The 25,800-nt window shown below is 33.8% G+C and overlaps 1 protein-coding gene across 1 annotated transcript in view; it reads right to left on the minus strand.

Annotated features, from left to right (window-relative positions):
- Pgant9 (polypeptide N-acetylgalactosaminyltransferase 9) overlaps positions 1 to 25,800 on the minus strand; it is a 332,906-nt gene that overhangs the window by 24,230 nt on the left and 282,876 nt on the right. The window contains 1 exon segment of the mRNA XM_072526712.1: positions 8,805 to 8,913. Within this exon segment, the coding sequence (XP_072382813.1) occupies positions 8,805 to 8,913 (109 nt within the window).

Below are 25,800 nucleotides of genomic sequence, written 5' to 3' on the forward strand. Positions count from 1 at the left end.
TGAATGTATATACTTAACCATAGCCTACAACCTCTCGCAGAGAAGATCATCGTAGAATATCAGGCAGGATTTAGATAAGGAACATCAATCATCGACCAACTATTCACGGTTAAGCAGATTTTAAATAAGGCCTGGGAACATGACATATATGGTCTATAATATTTTTGTCCACTTTAAACAGACACATGACTCAATACACAGGGCACACTTATACAAAATATTAAGTAAATTTAATCGTCCAAACTAGTTAAGTTCATCCGAATGACAATGACCAACACAGTGGCTCATATACAGATACAATATGAGATGACATACCCATTTCAAACAACACAAGGATTAAAACAGGATGATAGGCTGGCACCAACACTGTTTAATTTAGCACTGGAATACGTAGGTAGGAAAATGTCAGAAGGTAGAAACAACACACTTATCAATCAATTAGTCTAACTGGCAGCATAAGCCGATGACATAAATATCAAGAGCAGAACCAAATCAAAAGGCGAGAATTCGTATACAGAGCTTTAATCACATGCTAAACAAATAGGTCTGTCAATAAACACAAAAAAGACGAAAATTATAAAAATAACTAAAAAAGAACCTACCTGACAGCTGACAACTTAGAAAAAGTAGATAACTTTATCTATTTAGGAGTCAACATCACAAAGGACATCTCTTGAGAAAGGACTTAAAATGAATCTAAAGAAAACTAAAATAATGACTAATACAGGAGACAGATCAGTAATTACCATAGGTGGAACAAACATAGAACAAGTTCGAGAATATATTTACTTAGGACAAGCTATCAGACAAAAGACAAGACTATAGACAAAAGTAATCAGACTAAAGAAATAACCAGAAGAATAAGAATGGGGTGGGCTGCATTCGTAAAACTCTCATATACTATCAAAAACCAAAAAATACCTTTAAAATTAAGAACGAAGGTATTTAATGCATGCGTCCTACCTGTTCTGACATAATATGGTGCCCAGACGTGGACGTGTACCAAGAGCAACTTAGATAGAATAAAGAAAACTCAAAGAGCTATGGAAAGACAAATGTTGGGAATATCGTTGAGAGATAAAAAGAGGAATGAGTGGATAAGATGCAAAACCGAAACAACAGACGCTGTCGAATATGCATTGTAATTAAAATGGAAATGGGCTGGGCATAACGAAAGATATCAGGATGGAAGATGGAATAAAGAAATTGGCCGCTGGAGACCATATACTGCAAAAAGGTCAAGAGGTCGACCGCAAATGAGATGGAAAGATGACATTGAGCCAAGCGCAGGTCCAATGTGGAAAAGACAAACAGAAGACAGAGACAAATGGAGAAAAATGGGAGAGGCCTATATTCAACACATGAATATATTTTGGGCTATAGATAGATAGATAGATCACAAAGGACAACATTGATGATACAGAGCTTAGCAGAAGAATTATCCTAGCCAATATGGCATACTTTACTATAAACCAGATATTTAAGTCACGAGACGTACATAAAAGAACTAAAGATCCGAATCTACAACACCATAATCCGACCGATAGTGTGCTATAGATATGAAATTTGGGCATTGACTCAAGTAAAACCGCATGAATATCTTTGAAAGAATAAAGGTACCGAGAAGACCTCTATCTTAGTATGTAGCGTCTTTAATGGACAGGGCATGTAGTTAGGACCGAAGAAAATAAACCTCCAAAGCAACTGTTGAATGTAAAAATGCAGGGGAAAAAACCTATTGGAAGAGGTTTGCTGAGAGAGGCCTGGGCTTAAATTGGTCTATAGAGCCATAGGATAGAATAATAGATACAAAATCGACATCTTCTTCTTATGGTGCCTATCCGTTACGGATGTTGGACACTAACATGTCTATTCTGACTTTGTTGACTGCTGCCCTGAAAAGTCCGGTAGTAGTTAAATTAAACCATTTTCGCAGGTTATGCAGCCAGCCATCGACATAACTACCATAAAAGAAATGAGTGGATTGAAAATAATATAATGGAAAAACGAAACCATACAATTTTCTACAACTGCGATCCTAAAGATTACATCTTGGGCACTGGATCCTTACGAAACACGAGAGTAAAACAAGAGATTTCAGAGCCATTAGCACTATAATGTTATTTTAAGAATTAAAGTGCGTTTCTACTATAGTCTAATTAATACTCATGCCCCGACAGAGGAAAAAGAAGGTGAAGTTAACCCAGAATAGGTAATCACAGTCTTCACGAGTAATCAAATGATAATTGCAATAAGTTAATAAACCTAGTAGGATCACAAAAAAAAATTAATATAAACAACTTTTTAGATTTTTTTAAAAGTGATGTATAATAATTTTTTTTCAACCTCTTCGTTTTAAAATGAGTTGCGCTGAAAAGGCTTGAAGATGATGCTAAACGCATGCGAATACAACCTTTAAACAATCATATCTCGTTTAATTTTTAGTCCATAGAACTAAAAAAAATTAAAATCAGTAAAAAAGCTGTTTTTTTTTGTATCCTAACATATTTTCTGTATCTTTTTTTAGTTGTTGAGTTAATTTAAAAAATACTGTCTTTAAGATTCTCGTGAGATCAATAAAATTGATCACTTTCATTTACCAGTTGTAGCAAACTTTTCATTTTTAGACATCAATCTCTAAAACCTATGACATGAAATTTCAATTTTCAGTTGTGGTAACAAATATGAGACAGTTGAAATATGAATAAAAAACGCAGAATTTAATGTTTTACATTACAAACGATCACAGGTCACGGAAAATGCATTAAGGAAGACTGTTTTGGGTGTAGATTATTGCACTAGTTTGGTTCTTTTGAAAAACGTACTAGTGTAATTGAAAAAAAAAAGTTTTAAATGTTTTAGATCGTTTGTTGTGTGAAAGTTTAAGTCCAATGTTTTTTAAGCATATTTCAAATGCCTCACATTTGTTGTTAAAAAGTAAAACTAAAATTTCATGCTATAGCTTAAAGGTTAGACTCTAGTAATCAAAACTTCATAGTGAGCAGTCAATAAAAGGGATAGATTGTAGTGTTCTCGTAAGAATCACAAAAAATGGCAAAAATCGACCCACGTTTATTTATTTAACACCTGTATAAAATATGAGTTTATTTCCGGCAAAATACAAAACTGCATACAAAACCTAAACTCTTTACCCTTAAAACGCATCTTGATTTTTTTCGATAGGTCACTTGAATCAAAAGATATCGAATTTTTACCGTCGAGCTGATACAACATTGATTTCGCGCGCGTAACGGACATGCAAAATCGACGGTCGCTTCAAGCGTTGTTTCTAAGGGAACGGTTCATTCTACACAAAAAATGCTTATAAACATTTTTGTTTAAAATTATCTCAGCGACATTTTTTTTTAAATTTTTGTCTACGGTGTACAGATTCTGTGTAAATCGATTTTTTTTGAGTTTTTACCCCCCTTTAAGACCGTGGGGAAAAGTGGTAAACTTTCTTGCATCTTTTTTGGGGTCCCAAAATTAATATTCTCGGCAATACTACAATATTTCGACAATTCAGCTTGTGCGTATAATTTTTAGAGATTCAGTGGCATTTTCGTCTCTGACGACTGGAGTACATTGAAAATACAGACAAGTCTATCTAAAAAATCACTGGAATTATAGTCCACGTCTACAGAGGGAAAGTACCACCCAGAAGTCAAGCTCAAATTTTGGAATTTACGAAAGTTCTGAGCGGAAAAAATCCTACCTAAACGTTGGGTTTTCAAGGATGGTTTGTTAAGAATGTTAAACTTGGTATATACTGCTTCATGATCAGATAGTCCTGCATTAATAATTGTAGAGCGTACATCAAGGGGTGAAAAATCCAAGACAATATAATACTATAACTATTCGAATTTTTTAGCAAGGGATGGTTTTTATAAGGATAGAAATTATGTGGTAAAAAATTAAAACAGTAAAGAAATAAAATATGAATTTCAATGTATTATTAAATAATTCCACATTGCTTGAATTTACAATTATACGATTGTTTTTTAATAGTAATCGTTTTCACCTCTAAAAAAATAAAAATCAACCAATGGCACAAGTCCAATTTTGAAGTGGAGGTAAGTATAACCTAAATCCAAATTTCCATGCAAATCAGTGGAGATAAGGTATTCAATGACATTGTTTTAATCATAAATAATCTAGGGGGTGAGATTTAGGAATTAAACTGGAATAAAATCTTAAATCATGTTGTTTAATGTTAATTGACATTCATTCACTTCATTAAAATATGATTTGAATCAATTACCCACTTTAATTTACAATTATACGATTTTTTTCTATAATGGGTAGTTTTCAGCCCTAAAAAATAAAAAACAACCAAGGGCACAAGTCCAAAAGTGAAGTAGAGGGTAAGTAGAACCTAAATCCAATTTTTCATGCAATTCAGTGGTGACACGAAAAATTACACGGTATCACCGTATTTCACGTTCATTTACTCGCCTAAAAGTATTGTAGTAATTTCATTACCAGTTAATGCTGTTTAACTGAAATACGATATACCTCTTCACATATAATTTAGTATGTGTTCATTATATTTTCTTACATGTGCGGAGATACACATATTCTACAATTTCGTTCTGTTGAAACGAAACTGTAGATATAGGTATTGTAGAAATGGGTATGAGTATGCCTATTTTCTTAATAATTATTATTTACAAAAGTTACAGATTTTAATGCGACTAAACGTTATTAGAACTTAATATAAACTGAAAAGGTTAAAATTGAACTGTTTTGAACGTACTGAAAAATAATTTTTAAGAGCTAAAATCTTTAACAAAAATATTCATCAATTTAAGTTTAGCTCTCTTACTATAAATTAAACAAAGTAACCCAGAAAACACACCTGAGATGTACAATACCGGTGTAGCGACATGTTTCCAATTAAGGATAATCTTCGAATAATTAAATGACTGTTTTATTCCGAGAAGTTCTGCCAAGATACGTCCATTGAAATCATTTATATTGTCTAGTGGCACAAATACCTATGTAAGAAAGTTTAAATCGGATTTGAATTTGGACGTAAAAGCATAAATTGATAGTTTTAACACAAATGCTAATATAATTAGTATAACTGAATATTAGATAATGATGAGAACTGGTTAAACTTAAACAGTAACTTAAACGATAAGTTATTTGTAGATGTGAGTTCACGACCGATTTAGGGAATGTATTAATGGAGTCTCATACTTAGGGAGACCGGGACATATAGGACCATCGGAGCATATAGGAACATTGACAGATATGAAATGATTAATTTGAATTTCGCGCTGAATTTGTTACCGGAGGTTGTCAACAGTAAGTAGTGTTTCAGTACACAGAGTCAGTGGACGTAGGTAATGCAAAGTGTCAATTTTATGAGATAATTTGATAATTTAAGGTAAGTTTTATAAATTTATTACAAAAATACAGTATGCAAAAGCCGCTACTGTTAAATGTGTGCACGTACACATCTCACGTTCATTTCACGTATTAACTTTAATTTTTAAATGTTTACTAATCTTTAACTAAATGTATTAATCTTTAATTTTAATTTAATGGGAAAGTTTTAAAGTAACTCTTGAAGAAAAGATCATTTTAGCCGTGCCACTAAAGACAATTGAACAGATAGATCAAGAATTAGATTATTTGTCAAAGATATTCAAGATTCAGCATGGGATGGCACTCCCATACTGAAAAAAAAAGTTAAAGGGAATAACTACCCTAAAGAAATCGTGAATTAATAAAAGAAAAAAGAAAACTAAGAAGAAAATGGCAGCAAACGAGAGCCCCTCGAGACAAAACTAACCTAAACAATGCAGCCAGCAACTTAAAGAGAAATCCAGAAATTAGAATGAAACTATTAAATCTTATCTGGAAGAGCTAACAAACGACAGCAGCACAGAGTACTCGCTTTGGAAAGCTACAAAAAGAATTAAAAGGCCAATATTACATTCTCCTCCAATAAAACTGGAAGACGGTAGTTGGGCCAGAAATAATCAGCAGAAGGCAGAGAGATTTGCACTCATCTAGAGATCACATTTAAGTACAAGATGACCAACACGATGACCCAGGATTGGCCCGAACCAAAGCAAATAGATGAGAATATCAAGCCAACTTCCCCAAAAGAAGTAGCTGAGTTAATTAAAGAATAAATCGACCAAATAAAGCACCAGGTTATGACCTCATTACCGAAGACTACTAAAAAATCTACCAAGAAAAGCTATTGTAAAATTAACAAATTTAATAAATGCTGCCTTTAGGCTACAATATGTTCCAGATTATGGAAGATAGCTGAGGTGATCATGATACCAAAGCCTGGGAAACCCCTTAATGAGGTGACATATAGACCAATATCACTCCTACCTGTGATGTCCAAGGTGTTTGAAAAACTCCTCCTGCGAAGAATCCTACCAATAATTGAGAAAAGAAAATAATTCCAGATCATTAATTTGGATTTAGAATAAGCATTCGACAATTGACCAGGTGCATAGAATAACTGCTATAATTGAAAGATCATTAGAAAAAAGAAAAGTCTGTTCTGAAACCTTCCTAGATGTGGCACAGGCGTTTGATAAAGTCTGGCATAAGGGTTTGATACAGAAACTTAAATCATTCATGCCTAAACAATATTCAAATATATTACAATCATATCTAGCGAACAGATATTTAGAGTTAAACAAGAAGATGCATACACTGATCTCAAGGATATTGAAGCAGGTATTCCACAAGGGAGTGTATTGGTCCAGTCCTATACCTAATATACACGTATGATATACCTGAACTAGAAAACGACACCATAGCTACCTTCGCAGATGACACTGCTGTCTTAGCGGTAAGTGACCGTCGAAGAAGCTACAGAAAAACTACAAAATTCAATAAATAAAATCCATGAATGGACCAAAAAATGGAAAATTAAGCTGAATGAGAATAATTCAGTCCATATAAATTTTACCAATAAGATAATTAATAATATTCCAATTAGAATAAATGATGTCCAAGTGCCTATTGCAACATCAGCAAAGTACTTGGGGATCACTCTTGACGCGAAACTTCGCTGGAAAGCTCACGTGAAGAAGAAAAGAGAAGAACTAGGCATCCGCTACAAGAAAATGTATTGGTTGATGGGAAGACATTCCTCTCTATCCATAAATAATAAATTCTAATCTATAAACAAATACTGAGACCAGTATGGACCTATGGCTGCCAACTCTGGGGCTGTGCCAAGCCTAGTAACATCAAAGTAATCCAGATATTCCAGAATAAAGTGCTGAGGAACATCGTAGATGCGCTTGGTACGTTAGGAACAACGACTTTCACCGCGACCTCAAGATGGAAGACGTCAATCAGATAATCAAGAAATTTGCAGGGAGCCATGAACAACGACTCCATCATCATGTAAACGTCGAGGCTATCCAGCTCCTCGACAATACGAACCTAGAGAGAAGGCTCAAAAGAACAAAGCCTTTTGAACTGGTATAATGAGTGAGTGAAACGCAGAGTAAGTGTTGTGCGAGTATGCATGCTAAATTTAATGCTAGTTATTAGAAATAATAGGATAGATACTAGTGAGTAGACACCTAATTTTAAGATTTCAATAATAATTTAAGTTAGAAACAATTGATAATTGGTCTTACTGACCAGATTTTAATGTAAATACACTTCTGTGTCTTTATTAAAAAAAAAAAATCTTTAATTTAACTAAACTTTTTGTGAGATTATGCTTAATACTGTCTTTTGTGTAAAATAAGGAAAAAAAGGACCACCTACGTTGGGGTATATAGGACTGTATGTCCTTGTATATTGAGCAAAATTGCTTAGAGTATGATATATATTTATTGGTATTTTCAGATGCGAAATTACAAGAAAAAAAGGCTTCGACCATAACTACAGCACAAAGCTACAACAAATGACGCTACATCGCTGTTCAGAATGGTATGAGTTTGAGAGCTGCAGCTAAAAAATTCAAGATTCCAAAAACTTGCTTGATTTTATGAACTTACACAACTTGGTGTCCGTAGAATTGCTTTGACTTAGCTGAAAGGCTGAAAATACCACATGTCTTCAATAAAGTGTTGAAGCGAGCACTAGAAGATAGACGAAACCTCTTCGTCTTCTCCTTACAGAGCAACATCACCAGCTGTAGATACATTGAAAATACTATGACACTAGAAACATCAATATCCTCAAATATGTAGACAATTCCAATCTGCTAAAAAGACATTCACATAGACTTCCGAATTAACTAAGACAGTCCAAAAACTGACTTATCCATCTTTTCAACAATCTAAAACCAAAAAAAAAGCCCAAACTTCTTCCAAAACTTCCGGAAGATCTCATTCACTTAGAATTAGATTACTTCTTATTATTAGATCACTTAGGATTAGAAACCATTAAAGGTACCATCAAATTTTCATAAAAAAGTTTTAACCCGTTTTGGAGCAATATTAAAAATTCGGTTTTATTTTTAACTTTAATACCCCGTAACTTTTTCTAGGCGTACTTTGGCATATAGATAAGTTGGGCCAAATAGACTTAATCCTGAAAAATCGTGATATACTTTAAGACCAATATTTTTGTGACACTCTGTATAGAAGTGAATCCCTCCTATAAAACGGCTGTCTGTCGGGTTAAATGTTTATGTTTGTCATGATCGCAAATCACTGTAGTAGAATGACAAATGACTGCAATAAAATTTTTATTGCTTTCATGTAATAAAGAAGCAGTTTTTTACTAAATATAACTCATACAGTTTTGTTTTTTTCTGACATGAACGTAGAAATGAATAATTATTTTATGTTTTATATATCTACCATTCATCCTGGGGTCAGGCAAACCTTCTATGTACACTAATCAGGTCACTAGCATACTGGTTGAAGGCGTTTTTCATCCAACCCTCGTCAACTAATTTTTTTATATCCGCTGTAAAGAAATAATATCAAATTAGAAATAATCAGATCTACAAATACACAAAGAATATTAGTTATTATACAATTTTTATCAAAGTCAAAAAGGCAGTGAGTATTTTCATAACATAAATTAAGAGCTGATCAATTTTTGAGAAGGGACTCGGCACCGATATTGAATAATAAGCATACACGCTAATTAATCGATCCTGACAAATTATTAAATATAAAGAGTAAAAACAATTATAAAATTCGTACACTAAGCTAACATAAAGTGTTGCAGTGTTAGTTTATGATGCATCAAACAGACAAAACCTGCGAGTACATATTTTATTATTAATAAAGCAATCCGTAATCACAGTGTCCCAGAGACACAGTAAATAAATTATACCAACCATTTATCAACACTAGTTTTTGTCATCAAAGGTAATCACCAAAACCTGAAGCGGAACAGGTCTGTATTTAGGATGAAAAAATGGTGATTAAAAATGGAAATTGAAGTTATTGAGAATAACGATGAATTATAGCAATATACGTCACAAGCACCTTTATCTTTCTCGGATGCAGTCAGTAAACAACAAGAACCAATCTATTCATTCAAACTACAAAAAATAGTTTTTAATTCTCTTAATTATGTTAAATTAAAAGAATATTTGTTAGCGGTAGGTTGTTTAGTTAGTCCAAAACATTATTTTTCATCAAGAACCACCAATAATCCTATATGTATTTATTTTTCAAGAAAACAAGTCGCAGATGAATTTTTTTCAAACAATATAGATTTCATCACTGTAAACAATGCACAAATTCAAGTCGGTAGACTAATTACTCCAAGTGAAAGACACTTAATATCCAATGTATCTCCCAGCATCCCACACAAGATAATAGAGAAACAACTTTTAACTTTATCAATGACATTTTTACGAATAGGAACCACCAATCCAGAATAGGAACATGTACTTAGTTTCCGTCGACATATTTACATATCCTCACCTACAATCCCAAATACCGATTCCATTATAATAACTCATGACGACACTAACAGTCGATTTGTTTGACACTAGACAACGTATGTTTGCATTCCAAACAACATATCCGTATTTCCAGTAGTTGCTCAGTAATTGTAATTAACTCAGACACAGCTATCTTAAGTGCTATATTTTCAAACAAAAATGAACTACTACAGTATCTTCAGCAGCAACGACTGTTATTACACCTTTAACAACGTGTCTTCTTTTTTAGGTGCCGTGTTAGGTGTTGGCCATCATCATCTTTACAATTTCCTGAAACAGTTCTCTATCGACTGCTGCGAGAAATAATTCTTCTACTGTGGTACCACACCATTGTCTAATATTACGCACTACGCAGCCATGACAGTTTTTTTCTACCAATCCATCTCTTTCCTTCCACTTTTCCTCTAATTATATGGCCAAAATATTCTGTTTTCTTCTCTTTATGATGTTTGTGAGCAAGCGTTCTAAATTCATCATTTTAAGAATATATTCATTGGAAGTGTGCGAAACCCATGATATTTTTAGGATCCGTCGATAGCATCACAATTCGAATGCTTCTAATTTCTTACGCATTGTGGTTTTTAATGTGCATGTCTCACAACTATATAATAGGATTTTTTTTTAAACCTATTCTCTATCCTTCCATTGTTGGATGTAGGTCTCCCCCAGTTCTCTCCATCTTTCCCTATCTTGAGCTGTTCTCTGCCATGTGGGACCTCCTTGTTTCCTGATGTCATCTTTCCACCTCATCTGTGGTCTGCATCTTGATCTCTTTGCATTGTATGGACGCCACTTTCCGATGGCATTGTTCCATCGTCCGTCTTGGAGACGTTCATTGTATCTAGCCCATTTCCACTTCAGTTTTGCTGCTTGTTCTATCGCGTCTATTGTCTTATAATAGGATAGACCATACATAACATTTCAGGACCTTCTTGCGAATATATATCGACAGGTTTCTGTTACTTAAAACTGGTTTCCAGGTCATAAAAGCCATACGTGATATTTCAATCCTGGTTATTATCTCTTCATCAGAGTCACAATTTACATTTAACCTGCTGCTGAGGTATTTAAAACGGTTTACGCGTTTTATCTCCTCTTCATTAAGCGAAAGCAAACCTTGATCTATATTAATCTTTCCAACTGCCATCCACTTTGTCTTTGAAATATTAATTTTAAGGCCTCTCCGATCATTTGCTTCACTAACTAGATTGACTAATATTTGGAGATCTTGTAAATTTTCTGCAAGATCGGCTGTATCGTCAGCGCATCTGATGTTGTTCATTACTTCTCCGCCTAGTCTTACTACTTGTCTCTCATTCAAAACGTTTGGTATGTAATTTTTTAGTACGACTATCTCCAATTTGATAGAGGCTACTTGATTGTAATATAAGTATTTTGGCAGTCTTATATCGTAGTGGTCAAGTCCTACTGTCCTCAGGTACTGGTCCAGGTGCTTTATTATTTTTGGCTTGGAGTATCACTTTTTTGACTTCTGATTTCAGTATACTGCGTCCTCTGTCTAACCGATTGTCACAGTACAGGTTGTAGAGGTACAACAATGTGTAACTCTACAAATATATCAACTACTTGGTGTTGTACTCGGTCGAATGACTTCTCGAAATCGATGAAACAAACATTCGTTCTTTCGGAACTCACAGCTTTTTTGTAAAAGAACGCGCATACAAAATAGTGCCTCCCTAACTACTCGGTTTTGTATAATTATCATGTACATTGTACATTGTATCAATGTACAATCATCTGGTATTATTCCTTTGTTGTAAATTTTGTTAAAGAAGGTAGTTAAGTAAGTAATGCTTTCCTCGACCAAAAGTTTAAGCAGCTCACTATTCAGCAGATATTTGATCTGGTCCAGGTGCTTTATTATTTTTGGCTTGGAGTATCACTTTTTTGACTTCTGATTTCAGTATACTGCGTCCTCTGTCTAACCGATTGTCACAGTACAGGTTGTAGAGGTACAACAATGTGTAACTCTACAAATATATCAACTACTTCAACGTCATCCTCAAGAACATCATCTACAATCCACTTAACAACGCATGATACATCAACTAAATACAATATCAGTGATATCCAAAACAAATGTATGCACCTCACCAAACCTATCATCTCACAAAATCATAAACACTCTCCATCTTCCAGTCCCCACAATAATTTAAGCTTTCTCAATGAAAATAAAGATCATCAAGCTCCACAAGAATTTCGCATATCGAATGAGGAAAATATATCAAAATCGTCCTCCAAACGAACTATATCTGAAGCACTAAAACCCCCATTGAGACATCAAATAGTGAAATGTATTTTCAAAGACGACCAAATATAAAAAAAGGAAAAACAAAAAAATCGACAATGTCTTTTAATACCCTAATGCAACCAATTAAAGAATTCTTATTCAATTTAAAATAGTTGATTTATTTGAAAACATTCAAGGAGAAAAGATGTTATCAGTGTTACAAATAAATATACTTCTGACCCAAACATTTATATAACTCTTATCCAAAATCCATTCATTCACATCGGATTGAATAAAAAAGAACATGTACAAAGCTAAAAAAACTGACAAAACAGCTCAGAAAACTCAAATACGAAGACGAAGAACCCGACACGGATACGTCTAGTGAGTTATCCTAAAGGCTTCACTTATATCATAGTAAAATATAAATGGGTTTTATACCCATTATGATATGCTAAAAATTTTAGTCAATGATAATTTGTTTTAAATAAACAAATTTCAAAGATCAACACTTAATAACTTTTCAACTTTTTATAAGAATAGAAACGATCAGGAAAAAGCAAGTGGTGGAGTGGTCATTTATGTTAATAACACCCTTGAAGCACAAACTATTCTTCTCCGAACAGACATCGAAGCTGTAACCATCTCAATTAAAGCTTCTTAATGCATTAATATAAGCTGTATTTATGTTCCTCCAAAGGCACTCCACTCCATAACATAATAATAATAAAATAACAACTCACCATAACAGACTTAAAAGCACTCATACCACAAATACTTATGCCCAGGCTAATAATAGGAGATTTTAACAGTCACAATTCAATGTGGGGCACACCGCACAACAAATTTTAATACCAAAGGCAGACTAATCGAAAACATGTTAACATCAGAAAATTTAAACATTCTTAATGAAGGACGACCAACCAGATTTAATGTACGTACTGGTACCACATCGCCAATTGATCTATCGATTTGTGACCCAACTTAATCGCGCTTAACTGGGATCCTCTGCCTTTTTTATATGGGAGTGACCATAACCCAATAAAAATTTCTATATTTTCTGATAATATTACCTCTGAATACCGACTAGTCCCAAAATGGAACCCGAAATGAACCCGAACAACGCTAATTGGAAAAAATACGCTGACACTGTTCAAATAAACATAGAATCACTAGAAACCAGTTTTGAAAATACTGATATAAATGAAACTCCCAACATGTTTACTAATATTATTAGATACGCGACAGAAACACCTATATGACAAACTAAAATATTAAGGAAACTACCATGGTGGAACACAGAATGTCAAAAAATAATCAAACAATATAAAGCATCTTTCAACAAAAAAATAAAAAAAAACATAATAACCCTACTGACATCGTTGAATAAAAAAAAAACAGAGCATATATCAAAAACTGCTCGGAAAACTATCTGGAGAAAATTTGTATTAAATATAAACAGCTCAACACCATTTTCTACAGTTTAGCACACTATTCGCAAAATATCAGGAAAAAAAATTTACCAAGTATCTTTTAATACTCATAACACTAATGTATTAACAAAACCCAATGAAATAGCTAATGCTTTTGGTACATATTGCGAAAAAACATCAACAATACCAATTACTGCGAAGAGTTTATACAACACAAAATTGTTACAAAAAAAGAACAGCTTGATTGTTAAGTAAAGATAATAGTCCTTTTAATATCCCTTTAACTAAAAAAAAATTCTACTCCTGGACCTGATAATATACCTTTACTATTCTTGGAAAAACTGCCCCACAATGCTAAATGTGCTTTTTTTAAAATTTTCAACCTAATATGCGTAAATAATATCGTTCCAATCTCTTGGAGCCACTCAATAATTATAAATATTCCCAAACATAAAAATACATGAACTTAAAGTTCCTCATACAGACCCATCTCACTCACCAATGTAATTTTCAGTCATAAAAAAATAGTTAATGAAAAATTGCTATGGATGTTACAAGAAAATCACCTCCTGGTTATCGAGCAGAGTAGATTTCGACAAAATCGAACTACTACTGATAGTCTCATTGGTTTAGAGTCTAACATTCTTGAATCTTTTGCAAAAACAGGAAACTATTGTAGTGTTCGTAGATATTACAAAAGCAGTTGATACAGCATAGCGTTACGATATTATCAGATCACTACACACATGGAATATTAGAGGTAAAATCATTAATTTCATTACAAATTTTTTTAAACAACGCAATTTTCAAGTAAGAGTGAGTCACTGCACATCTTTAATGAGACATCAAGCAAATTATACCCCTGTAATAAGTGCAACGCTATTTTTAATTACCATGAATAATATTATACCATCAAACTCTAGCTTTATTCGTGCAGATCATCTATGTTAGGCACGTAGACTCTAAGAATAATTATGTACGGTAAAACATGGTAATCTTCTAAAATCTCTGTCAAGTAGCTATGCGCAGTTAACGTCTCATTCTCTCTCCGTTATCTCCGTGTGAGCGTTAAAAGGTATGCCTCCATATGCCATAACTAATCCTCCACCAAATGGAAGTCGCTCGGCAATATAGGCTTGATAATTTGTCTCGCCTGGTCGTCTTCACATTCCTACACGTCTATGCGGCCATAATAAATCAGAATCGCGATTCACCGGAAAGCAATCATTAATAAGCCTATATTTGTCCACTGCTGAACGTAGGCCTCCCGAAAAATATACTACCTATTTCTACCTTGAGCATCTTGCATCCAATCCATCCGTGACTCCTATTCTTCTTCTTATTTCTAGGTTTGGTACTTTATCTCTTATGACTTAACCTAACGCTGATCTTTCCATAACGTGTTATGTACCTCTTATTTCTTACTTTATTTATTGTTCTTTCTGCCAGAGTTAGTATTTCTGCACCATATGTTAGAACCGGTAAAACACATTGGCTAAAAACCTTTCTTTTTAAACAAACTGGAATATTAGACTTAAAAATGTTGTTCTATCTACCAACCTTGACCAACCCTACCAACATTTTATGATGATCCATATTATCAAACGCCTTTTCATAGGATACGAATATAAGAAAGATAGGCTTGTTGTATTCTGTGCACATTTCTATAATCGTTTTATTAACTTGTTGATAATCATTTTTACCGTATCTGGAGCTGAACCCAGCCTGTTCGCAAGATTGATAACTATCCAGTTAGTTCACAAGCCTTTTTGTTATAATATTCATGAATAGTTTGTATGTATGAGAGCGCAAACTAATAGTTCTGTAGTTTTTAGGATTGAAATCTTACCTTTTTGAAGTTATACTTCTATACGCGCGTTCGACGTTGGAAATTTGTACGGGAGTGAATCGGCCAAATCATTACATATGTAAGGTATAGGTAAGAGAGAGCCAGAAGATATATTTTCTCTCTCTTTCTCTCTCGAGAATGTATGACCGAGAACTGTCAATTTTGAAATACATTACTGTTATGTCTAATTGGCAAATTTTTTGCGTGTTTTGTTCATACGCTGGTATATGTGAGTTCGAATCCAAATACAAATTTCCTTTTTTATTTTTGAAATATTTAAAAATGTCATGTTAATCTTAGTAAATATATGTAATATACGCAAACATGCGAAATTTTAAAATAAAATGAAAATTTACAACATAATCCGAGTTGTTAGTTTTTTATTTTTATCTTCCACAAACATTTTTTTGAAGTTATACTTCTATACGCGCGTTCGACGTTGGAAATTTGTATGGGAGTGAATCGGCAAAATCATTACATATGTAAGATATAGGTAAGAGAGAGACAGAAGATATATTTTCTCCCTCTCTCTCTCTCTCTCTCTCTCTCTCGAGAATAAAAATATTCCTTTTGTAAATATATTTAATATTTATTAATATTATTATTATTTTTTTATTAATATTATTATCATGGTAAATTAAACATATTTTTCTGCATTCAACTCCTTTCATACGTATATGAAAATAAAAATATACATTTTCATCAAAATATTGATTCAATCCTTCATTTACTATACTCCCATTACATGTCAATATATAGACCTAATTCTGCTTCTCTTTCTGTTCTCTCTTACCTATAGCATTACATATGTAATGATTGTGCAGATTGACTCATATAAATTTGTAACGGCGAACGCGTATAGAAGTATAACTTCTACCCGATTTTTGCCACACCCGTTTTAATGCCACACCCGTTTTTTTTATGCATTATGTTTGTCAAACAAACATCGTACATCTTTTTTAACACATTTAGACTATAATCGTTCGATTTCTGAAAGCACTAGAAACAAGACAGCGGCGATATTTCGTGATCTTTAAGTAAACAGATCAGTTTCTTCGTACTATCGCCACACTCGTTGTACACTCGTAAGACTTAACTTTTCTCACAGTTTTGCACTAACTGCGACCATCTTCTAAAGTCGACACATAAAACTATAGAAACAAAACAATGCTAATTGGTTTTTAGTAATTTGGACAAGGGGCTCTTTTTTGTGATTCCCTTATCAAAACAACATTTTTGTCAAGCAAGAAGTTAGTAAACATGTAGGGTACGTCAAAGTGACGTTAATTACCGGTGGCGGACCCAGAATAGATTAATTAACAATAAAAGATTAAAATAAAATAAATCTATTTTACAAAATGTAACAAGATGGAACTATAGATAGAAGTTTTTTTGAATAAAATGAATTATGTTTTTAATAACGAAAATAAGGAAGTCTGGATTAAAAATACCCATATTATTTTAAATATATTTTATATTGAATAATGATAAAGAGTACCACAATTAATGTTTGGTAAAAGCCAAATTAAATTGAATTATCAATGCAAGTTTGCAATCTTCTGTTTATAGTTAGCACCAATCTCCTCATGTTATATTTAACAAACTCCTCTCATGATTGCTCAATTAGTTCCCATAGTTCAATTCTAGTCCGTGCCCTAAGGTTTCTTTCATTTAATTTTTTTGTCAACTTTGCCTACACATGTTCGATTGGGTTAAGGTCTGGACTCCGGGAAGGTCACGGAAGAGCATTACCATGAGTTTCTTCCAACCATTCTCGAAAAATTCTACTCGTATGCGCCGGGCAATTGTCATGTTGAAAGATGAAAATGTTATTGGGGAGCCCCTGGATCACCGACGGCAACATTATGTTCTCAAGAATATGTTTGTAATATAATCCTGTTAATTTTTCTTCTGTATGAGAACAGACAACCGAGCCTTGAGCACTTATCTATCCCCATAAGTTGACCGAGAATCCTCGACTATTTCTTAAATGATGAGTAAAATGTTTACCAAACATATGATTTCTCGGAAAATCCAACGTTAGACTAAAAGTTATCTTCATCGTTTATGAATTAATTACAAAATTTCGCTAGCTTTTCGAGCTGTGACTAACACCTGACCTTGTTGCTCTGTGGAAATCTTCTGCCCTCTTGAACCACCCAACCCTGCTATAAAATGAAAATGATCCCATCTTTGGTTGGTTTTCCATATGCGCATATAGCTCACGTTTAACTCTGCAGCAACTTGTCTTAGTGACCAACTAGACTAGGCGGGATCTGTAGAAATTCAGACCATAATGGACATTTTCCATAGGAAGCTATTTTTTTGCTGGAATCCCTTCAGGATGTGCCCAATATCGATAATCACGATATGCGCCAGTCGCAAACCCTGTGCTAAATTTTTTATTTAACAAAATCTGAAAACAATTGAAAATTTCTCATGTTTTTGCTCTTATTTTCGTTTATAATTCGGAAAATATTGATCCTAGAAAAAAAATTATAAGAAGTTTAAAGTTTCGTTATTCAATTTTACACAATATTTCGTTAGCTAGAAATTGAAAATTTAATGTTTATTGTTGAAAAATAGCAATAATTGGAAAAAAAGTACAAAAAATGAAGTTAATCCTTTAAATGTTTTCGACTTTCTAAACTTGACTTAGCAAGCTCCATATTCCGCCTAGAAAAACTTTTTAATATGTTTAAAACGTGTGCTAAATTTTGTTAAGATCGGTCGGATAGGTTTTGCATAATAATTTTGCAATCCAGCCTACTGTAAAAAAATCGCAAATTTTCAAATTTATAGTAGGCCCTAAATAAGACCCTCAGATAGTTGCAATTTTTTTTACATATAAAAGAAGGCTCAAACTTTCAAACGCTTTTAGTAAAATTCAAATCGGTTCACTAGGAGAGCCTAGAAATTTTTTTAAAGTTTTAAACATTTTTTAGGCTTATAAACAAATTGAATAACTTTACGAGCTTTAAACATATCAATTTCAAAATTTATACACTTAAAGAACATTAAAAGACGTTTCTTTAAAAAAAAAACGATACATTCGGCTTACTGGTTGCCGAGATATTGAAGGTCAAGGTCAGACCTGAAGATTCTTGTCCTTCCAAAAAAAGAAAAATACTTTAAAAAAAATTATTGAAGATTGAGTCAAAATAAAGTTTATTTATGAAAAAAATTTTTTTTTCGTTCGCCTTTGTTTTAACAATTTAAATTATTTATTATCAATTTATAAATACATATTTGTTTACTAAAAGTAACAATTTACTTCAATGTATAAATTGCAAGCTCAAAAAAATGCATGAAAAAAAATGCAATTACTTGTTTAACATACAATTTGCAAATTTCCCAATTTTGCAATTAAAAATGGTATTTAAAAATATGATATTTAAAATCCTTGTCGTCCGAGACATCGACTCAAAAAAAAGAGGAAAATTGGTTAACAAGAGGCCGAGGTAATGCAATTTTTAGCGCGCGCTATGATTTTGAACTCGCCGATTCACATTTCGAGTGAATGTTCCCCACTATTAGTGTATGAGTGAATGACCAGTAAAGTTATTCAATTTGTTTATAAGCCTAAAAAATGCTTAAAACTTTAAAAAAATTTCTAGACTCTCCTAGTGAACCGATTTGAATTTTACAAAAAGCGTTTGAAAGTTTGAGCCTTCTTTTATGTGTAAAAAAATTTGCATCTATCTGAGGGCCTTATTTAGGGCCTACTATAAATTTGAAAATTTGCGATTTTTTTTTCAGTAGGCTGGATTGCAAAATTATTATGCAAAAACCTATCCGACCGATCTTAACAAAATTTAGCGTACGTTTTAAACATATTAAAAAGTTTTTCTAGGCGGAATATGGAGCTTGTAGGTCAAGTTTAGAAAGTCGAAAACATTTAAAGGATTAACTTCATTTTTTTTGTACTTTTTTTTCCAATTATTGCTATTTTTTCAACAATAAACATTAAATTTTCAATTTCTAGCTAACAAAAATTGTGTAAAATTTAATAACGAAACTTTTAACTTTTTATAATTTTTTCTCTAGGATCAATATTTTCCGAATTATAAACGAAAATAGGAACAAAAAAATGAGAAATTTTCAATTTTTTTCAGATTTTGTTAAATAAAAAATTTAGCACAGGGTTTGCGACTGGCGCATATCATGATTATCGATATTGGGCACATCCTGAAGTGATTCCAGCAAAAAAATAGCTTCCTATGGAAAATGTCCAATCCAAAACAGATCCCGCCTAGACTAAACCTTCTTCGAGTTTGGCGACTGATATTGATTTTTACGCGTTATTAAAATGCATTCTAGGCAATTTTGAACGCGTTTAATACCTTTTTATTTTATTTTTCAATATGCGCGAAAGTTTTGACAAGCACTTTGACATTTAGTAAATCCGTACGACACTGGTATTTTATAGTATTACAATTTAAAAATGCGGGTGTAAAGTATTCAGTGACCGCAACTATTTTTTAGGCTTTGACTTATCGTCGTACAGCCATAATATGTACTTACTTAGGGCTCTTATTCTTAAAATACTTTATAATATTATTTAAAGAATAAGATATAATAATTGTACAGTTTTATATATAGATTCAAATTATGCATTTATATATGGATGTATCCTACACAAAGTTATACGATTTAGAGCAGTTTTTACATTTTTGCTTTCATTGCTACATACAAACATATACATATATGTACTTCTATTCCTGCACAATAAATTCAGAGTTTATCTCTTACTGGCGCATCGTGTATGTAGGCGATTTCAAAGAGTATTGTTAAACCCCAGAAATATGTTACGTCGTTCTCAATTTCTAATAAAAAGTTTTTCTATTTGTGTAGAGTTTATGAATATAAATTCAGCATGTATCGATTTTGAAACGAGGAGAAATGCCCAATATCAATATTTGAACAGATGTCGATTGTACAAGTTGAAGCAACAAATTTTAAATTTTATATACCTTCATCGGTATCGTTTTCTCCGTTTATAGGTCGCGCGAGGCATGAAGCGTGTTTTTTTTCTGACGAAAATATTTTTATGGCTGGCAAAACGAGTAGCAAAACATTCACAAAATGAATGTATTATTTTCTCTCGGATGTAATTTCATTTTATTGATTTAGTTGTCTTATACCGCTTTCTTACATAAATATCAACAAATAAATTTAACTTAACATATTATACAAAGAAGTATTTTAGATAATAAAGTAACAATTAAAATCCAGAAAAGATAATTAAAGTACATTAAATATTCATTCTCAGAAATAAAATAATAGAAAGATTTTTTTTATTTAAATTAACGTGCATGTGACATTTATGGTCATTAGAACGAGTTATAATACAATATCATATAAATTACAAAATAATGAAGTTTACATTTAACATAAAGAGTAAATATTAAAAAATGTACATTTATATTTTGTTGAGCAGTTGACTTTTCTCGAGGAATTTGATAATCTTATTGATTTGGTCTGCGCTGTGTAGAACCTTTTTGAAGATAGTACTGATATCGAGCTGTTGGTGTATTTTGGAATAAAAAAGGAATTCGATAAGTAGGTTCACTGAGGATTTAATTTCATGCAGCGCTGAAGTAACTTTATTCCAGTGAATCTGCCAGGTGGATAGATTAAGCTTCTTCAGTCTAGCTTTGAGATCGTTGCAAATTTGTATATTGATAATGGTGTCCGTTAATGATGCGGCTTTTTTGGCAAGGCAATCAGCTTTTTCGTTACTACTAATACCGACATGGAATGGTACCCATATCAGAGTGACAGTTGTATTTTGGTTTATAAGAAGCTGATATGTGTCATGAATATCTTGGACGATAGGATGGTTGGTGGATATACCATGAATGGAGTTTATAGAGGAAAGTAAATCAGAGCATATGGCAATGTGTGTATTTATATATTTTTGGCCATATTTGAAAGTATGTGAGATAGCTAGTAGTTCACCAGCAATACTACTACAACAGATACTACAACAAGGAGAAATTTTAGAGAGTTCGATAGGCTGTTGTACAATAGTTACAGAATATCCAACACCACTTTCAGTCTTTGACGCGTCAGTGTAAAGAACTATGTTATATTTATTTTTGTTTATAAGTTCTAGAAAGAGAATTCTTAATGTACTAATACTGGTATCTTCCTTGTTAAATTTGGTGAGGGAAATATCATGATGTGGGAGTATGTTGGTCCAATAGGGATTACTGGAGAATGGTAGAGTTCTGGTTTCAGACAAATTTATATCTTTTAGTGACGGCTGTAGAAGACTAGGAATAGGATGTATAATTAAGTTACATGAAGGGTAGAAAGATTTAAAATCAGCAAACTATAAAATAAATAAATAAATAAAAAATAATTATTAAATTAAAACGCTTCTTCTCCTTTTAGCTTTTTAGTCCAGGCGGTATAAGCTTCGTGTTGTTCATTTGGAATGTTGTCTTTGATTGATCGGATAAGAGATGAAAGTTTTTGTTGGGGGTAAATATTGTCTTTATTCCTCTTAATTTAAGAATCTTGTCGATTTTGTCAGTGACACCTTTGATGTAAGGAAGAAAAGCTTTCATATGATGAGGGTCTGAGTCTTTCGGTTGAGATTGAATGGGAGATTGATGCCTGTGGATGCTCCTATTGACGTGATTTTCGCGGTAGCCGTTTTGGATGAGGGCTTGTTTAAACTAAAGAGCTCAGCGAGTCTACTTGCATCATCGCAAAGGTGTATTAATGGCTGAATTAATTTGTGAAGGTGGATGATGAGATGATGAGATTTGACAGGCAAGTAACGATTGGTATGTGTCAGTTTTCGATAAACAGAGTGATGAAAACCTTGAGATTGGTTTTTCTTTATGATAACTTCGAGAAACGGTAGGAATGAATCAGTTTCCAAAAGACACCAAAGCATCCCAAACATGGGGCTAAATGACGAATATGTCCTCAACATATCGTAGCAAACATGTGGGTTTGAGCATTGATGTGGATAGTGCTCGGGTCTCGAAGTCTTACATAAATATATTAGGATAGTGGAGAGCCCTTTGGGGCACCATTTAATTGCCTGTAAAATTGATTTTGGAAGATAAAATAAGTGTTGGATATACAATGTTTAATGAGAAATAAGTGGTCTTGCTGGATACTACTACTGCTTGTCGGTTTATAACGTTCTCCGCCGTTTTCCGACTTCCAATCGCCACTTAGCCCGGTTGTTCCATAGATCTTCTATGGCCCTCTCTCTCAGTTCTTTATTTATTACTTCGCTCCAACTTTTTCTCGGTCTACCTCGTTTTCTCTTTCCTTCTGGTTGCCCCTTTAGTATTTCTTTTGGCATTCGTTGTTCGTCCATTCTTTGTATGTGTCCGAACCAGATAAGTTGTTTTATTGTTAGGTCATCTGTGATTGTTCGTTTGATTCCCATTATTTCTCTAATGCGTTCGTTTGCTGATGGATTGGTCCCATAAAATGGTGTTATTTGTCTATATTTTCACATTCTCGTTACTGGAGTTCGTTTTTCTTTTGTGATCCTATTATTTTTTTCTCTGTTAAGTAATACATTGGTTTTTCTGTGTTTAGGATCTTTTGTGCTTAATCAAGTCATATATGCCTTTTTTTAGAATAGCTGTTTATTTTATCTCGTCCTTGATCCCTTCGGGATTTTCTTTTCTACTTTTGTCCAAATATCCGAAAGCCTCCCTTGATGCTTGATGTATGCATTCTTGCACTGGTACTGCTCTTCTTGTGTTTCTCCTTCTTCTACAGTTCCTAGCTTTGCAGTCAGTCTGATCTTGTAAAGGAGTTGTGTAGATTTATCTCATAAGCTATGAATATATTATATTCTATTGCTTTAGGTTTCGATTTAGCCCTACCTTTCGGTTTCTGTAGTATTCTTTTTATAGTTAATAATGACTTTAGCTACCATATGTCATGTTCAGAACCCACATTCACGGCTTCATGTAGGGATTTTCCCACGATATTCTTCATTTAGTCTGCCCATTGCGTTGGAGATCTTCCTCTTGGTCTTCGGCCTTCTACCTTTCCTCCTACTACCAATAGTTCCATGGTCCCCGTTCTTCTAGCTATATGGTTGAAGTAATTTAGGTATGCTCGGTTTACTGCTTAAATAGTCTTTGTGTTATACGAAGCCCTTTCAGATCGACAGGTTGGTCTAATGTTCTGTCTAGGACATGCGTAAAATTCTTCTATAAACCTACATTTCGAAGGCTTCGATCTTACTTATCGATTCTTTGAGAGTCCGTGTTTTAGCTAAATATGTTGCAATGGAAAAATAAGGGCAACAACCTAGCCTAGTACTTCTTGTTATTGTTCGGTCTTTCCACATTTTAATCATAGCTTTTCTATAGTTTAGCTGTTGCGGTTTCGGGCCATTACTAGTCTACGCTTGATTTCTGAGGAGCAATCGCCATTGTTGGTTATACAGGAGTCCAAGTATACAAATCTGTCTACTACTTCGAAATTCGCCACTTGGTGTGTGTGCGGTAGATTATTATTTGCTCCATCTATGAACATTATGTTTGTTTTTCGGGTGTTGATCCAAAGTCCGAATTTTTCGCTTATCCGGCTTGGCCGTTTGGTGACGGTAATCATTTTGACTTCATTCGCTGCTAGTATTAGTGTCAACTCATAAGGTTACTGATTTTTTTTTGCCTCCTATAGTGGGGATGCATGTGTCGATTCAGTTATTGAAAGGTATATGTTTAATTGGTCCATAAACCTTGAGTATTCCATATGGCCAGTCTCATGGCCATTTTTCGTAGCATTCGTTGTCTTTTATTTCCATCAGGTTTTCAAGGTTCTTGATCAAAACTTTAAGCATGTTGCTTTTTTCTGAAAGATAGGTTACTAGTCTCTCGTTTCAACCCTACTTCTTTACCCGGGCTTAAGATCGGTAACAGACCACTAAATTACTCAGTTCATCCAATGACCTAATGAAAATTTTCTTCTTTCGGAATTAGCAGGAATGCTCGGTTAGTTCCGAGACTCTGTGAGCAGTTATGGGTTGTCCGATATATACTGTAGCAGATTTACCCCCTTCCAGTACATAAATTACCTTAGTATATACGGTAATTTTGCTGAGTTGTAAGCAAAAATGTTGTTAGGACTTAAATATACATAGCAATCGTTGTCAGGGACAGGTTTGCTCAGGTAGTGTGTGAGAGAATGCAAGCAGCCCTAAATATAGTTGACGACTGGTGTAAACAAGAGAGACTGATAGTCAATGCTCAGAAAACACAAATTGTCAACTTCACCAAAAAAACAGCACTACAAGGCTTAAAACAACCGGTGCTGGGAAGAACAGAGATTTCATTTGCCAAAGAAACAAAATACCTTGGGGTATATTTTGATCATAGGCTTACATGGAATACTCACATTCTAAAAACCACACAGAAAGCTACTATGTCCTTGGGCAGATGTAGAAGAATGTGCGGTAAGAATTGGGGACTTAACCCCAAAATGACTCTATGGTTATATACAAGGGTTATTAGACCCATGATAACCTATGGCTCGGTGACGTGGTGAACAAAGACGCAGCAAGTGGGGGCAATAAGGCTGCTAGGTAATACACAAAGGCTAGCATGCTTGTGTATTACGGGGGCCTTAAAAACAACTCCTACTCCATCGCTGGAAGTCCTGTTGAATCTACCACCACTTCATATCTTTATACAGGGCGAAGCCAGATCCGTGATGCACAGATTAATCCATAGTCAGCGACATATAAGCCAGATGCATGGTACTGACAACAGAAAGCTAATCGAGGAGCTAAAAGCCGATATTGTGATGGGGAAACCTATCGATGTAACAGTTACGAGATATAGCTTTAACAATAAGTTCACAATTAAGATACCAGGCAGGGAAGACTGGAATAAAGGTGTACCCATACAAGCTGCTGCTACCTGGTACACGGATGGCTCAAAAAGATCGGAGGGTGTGGGAGCCGGCATAGTAGGGACAAATCAAGGGATAGATTTCCCGATAAGTCTATCTAAGGATGTGACAGTTTTCAAGGCGGAAATAACTGCAATCCATCACTGCGTGGAAGAAATAGAAAGGCAGGAAAGAACGTTCTGTTCAGTTGCCATCTTCACAGATAGTCAGGCAGCGCTTAAGGCACTCAATTCTGTAGAGGTCAATTCTAAGCTAGTATGGGATTGCGTGTGTGCCCTAAATAAACTATGAGACCGTAGCAAGGTTACGGTAGCCTGGGTACCGGGGCACGAGGTTCATAAGGGCAATGAAAAAGCAGATGAAATGGCCAAACAAGGCTCATCATTGCCATTTATTGGACCGGAACCCTTCTGCGAAGTTGCTAAATCAGTAACAAGAACGGCTACAAGGAAGTGGG

This window comes from Diabrotica undecimpunctata, chromosome 3, assembly GCF_040954645.1.
Source record: "Diabrotica undecimpunctata isolate CICGRU chromosome 3, icDiaUnde3, whole genome shotgun sequence".
In the NCBI taxonomy this organism is placed as follows: Eukaryota; Metazoa; Arthropoda; class Insecta; order Coleoptera; family Chrysomelidae; genus Diabrotica; species Diabrotica undecimpunctata.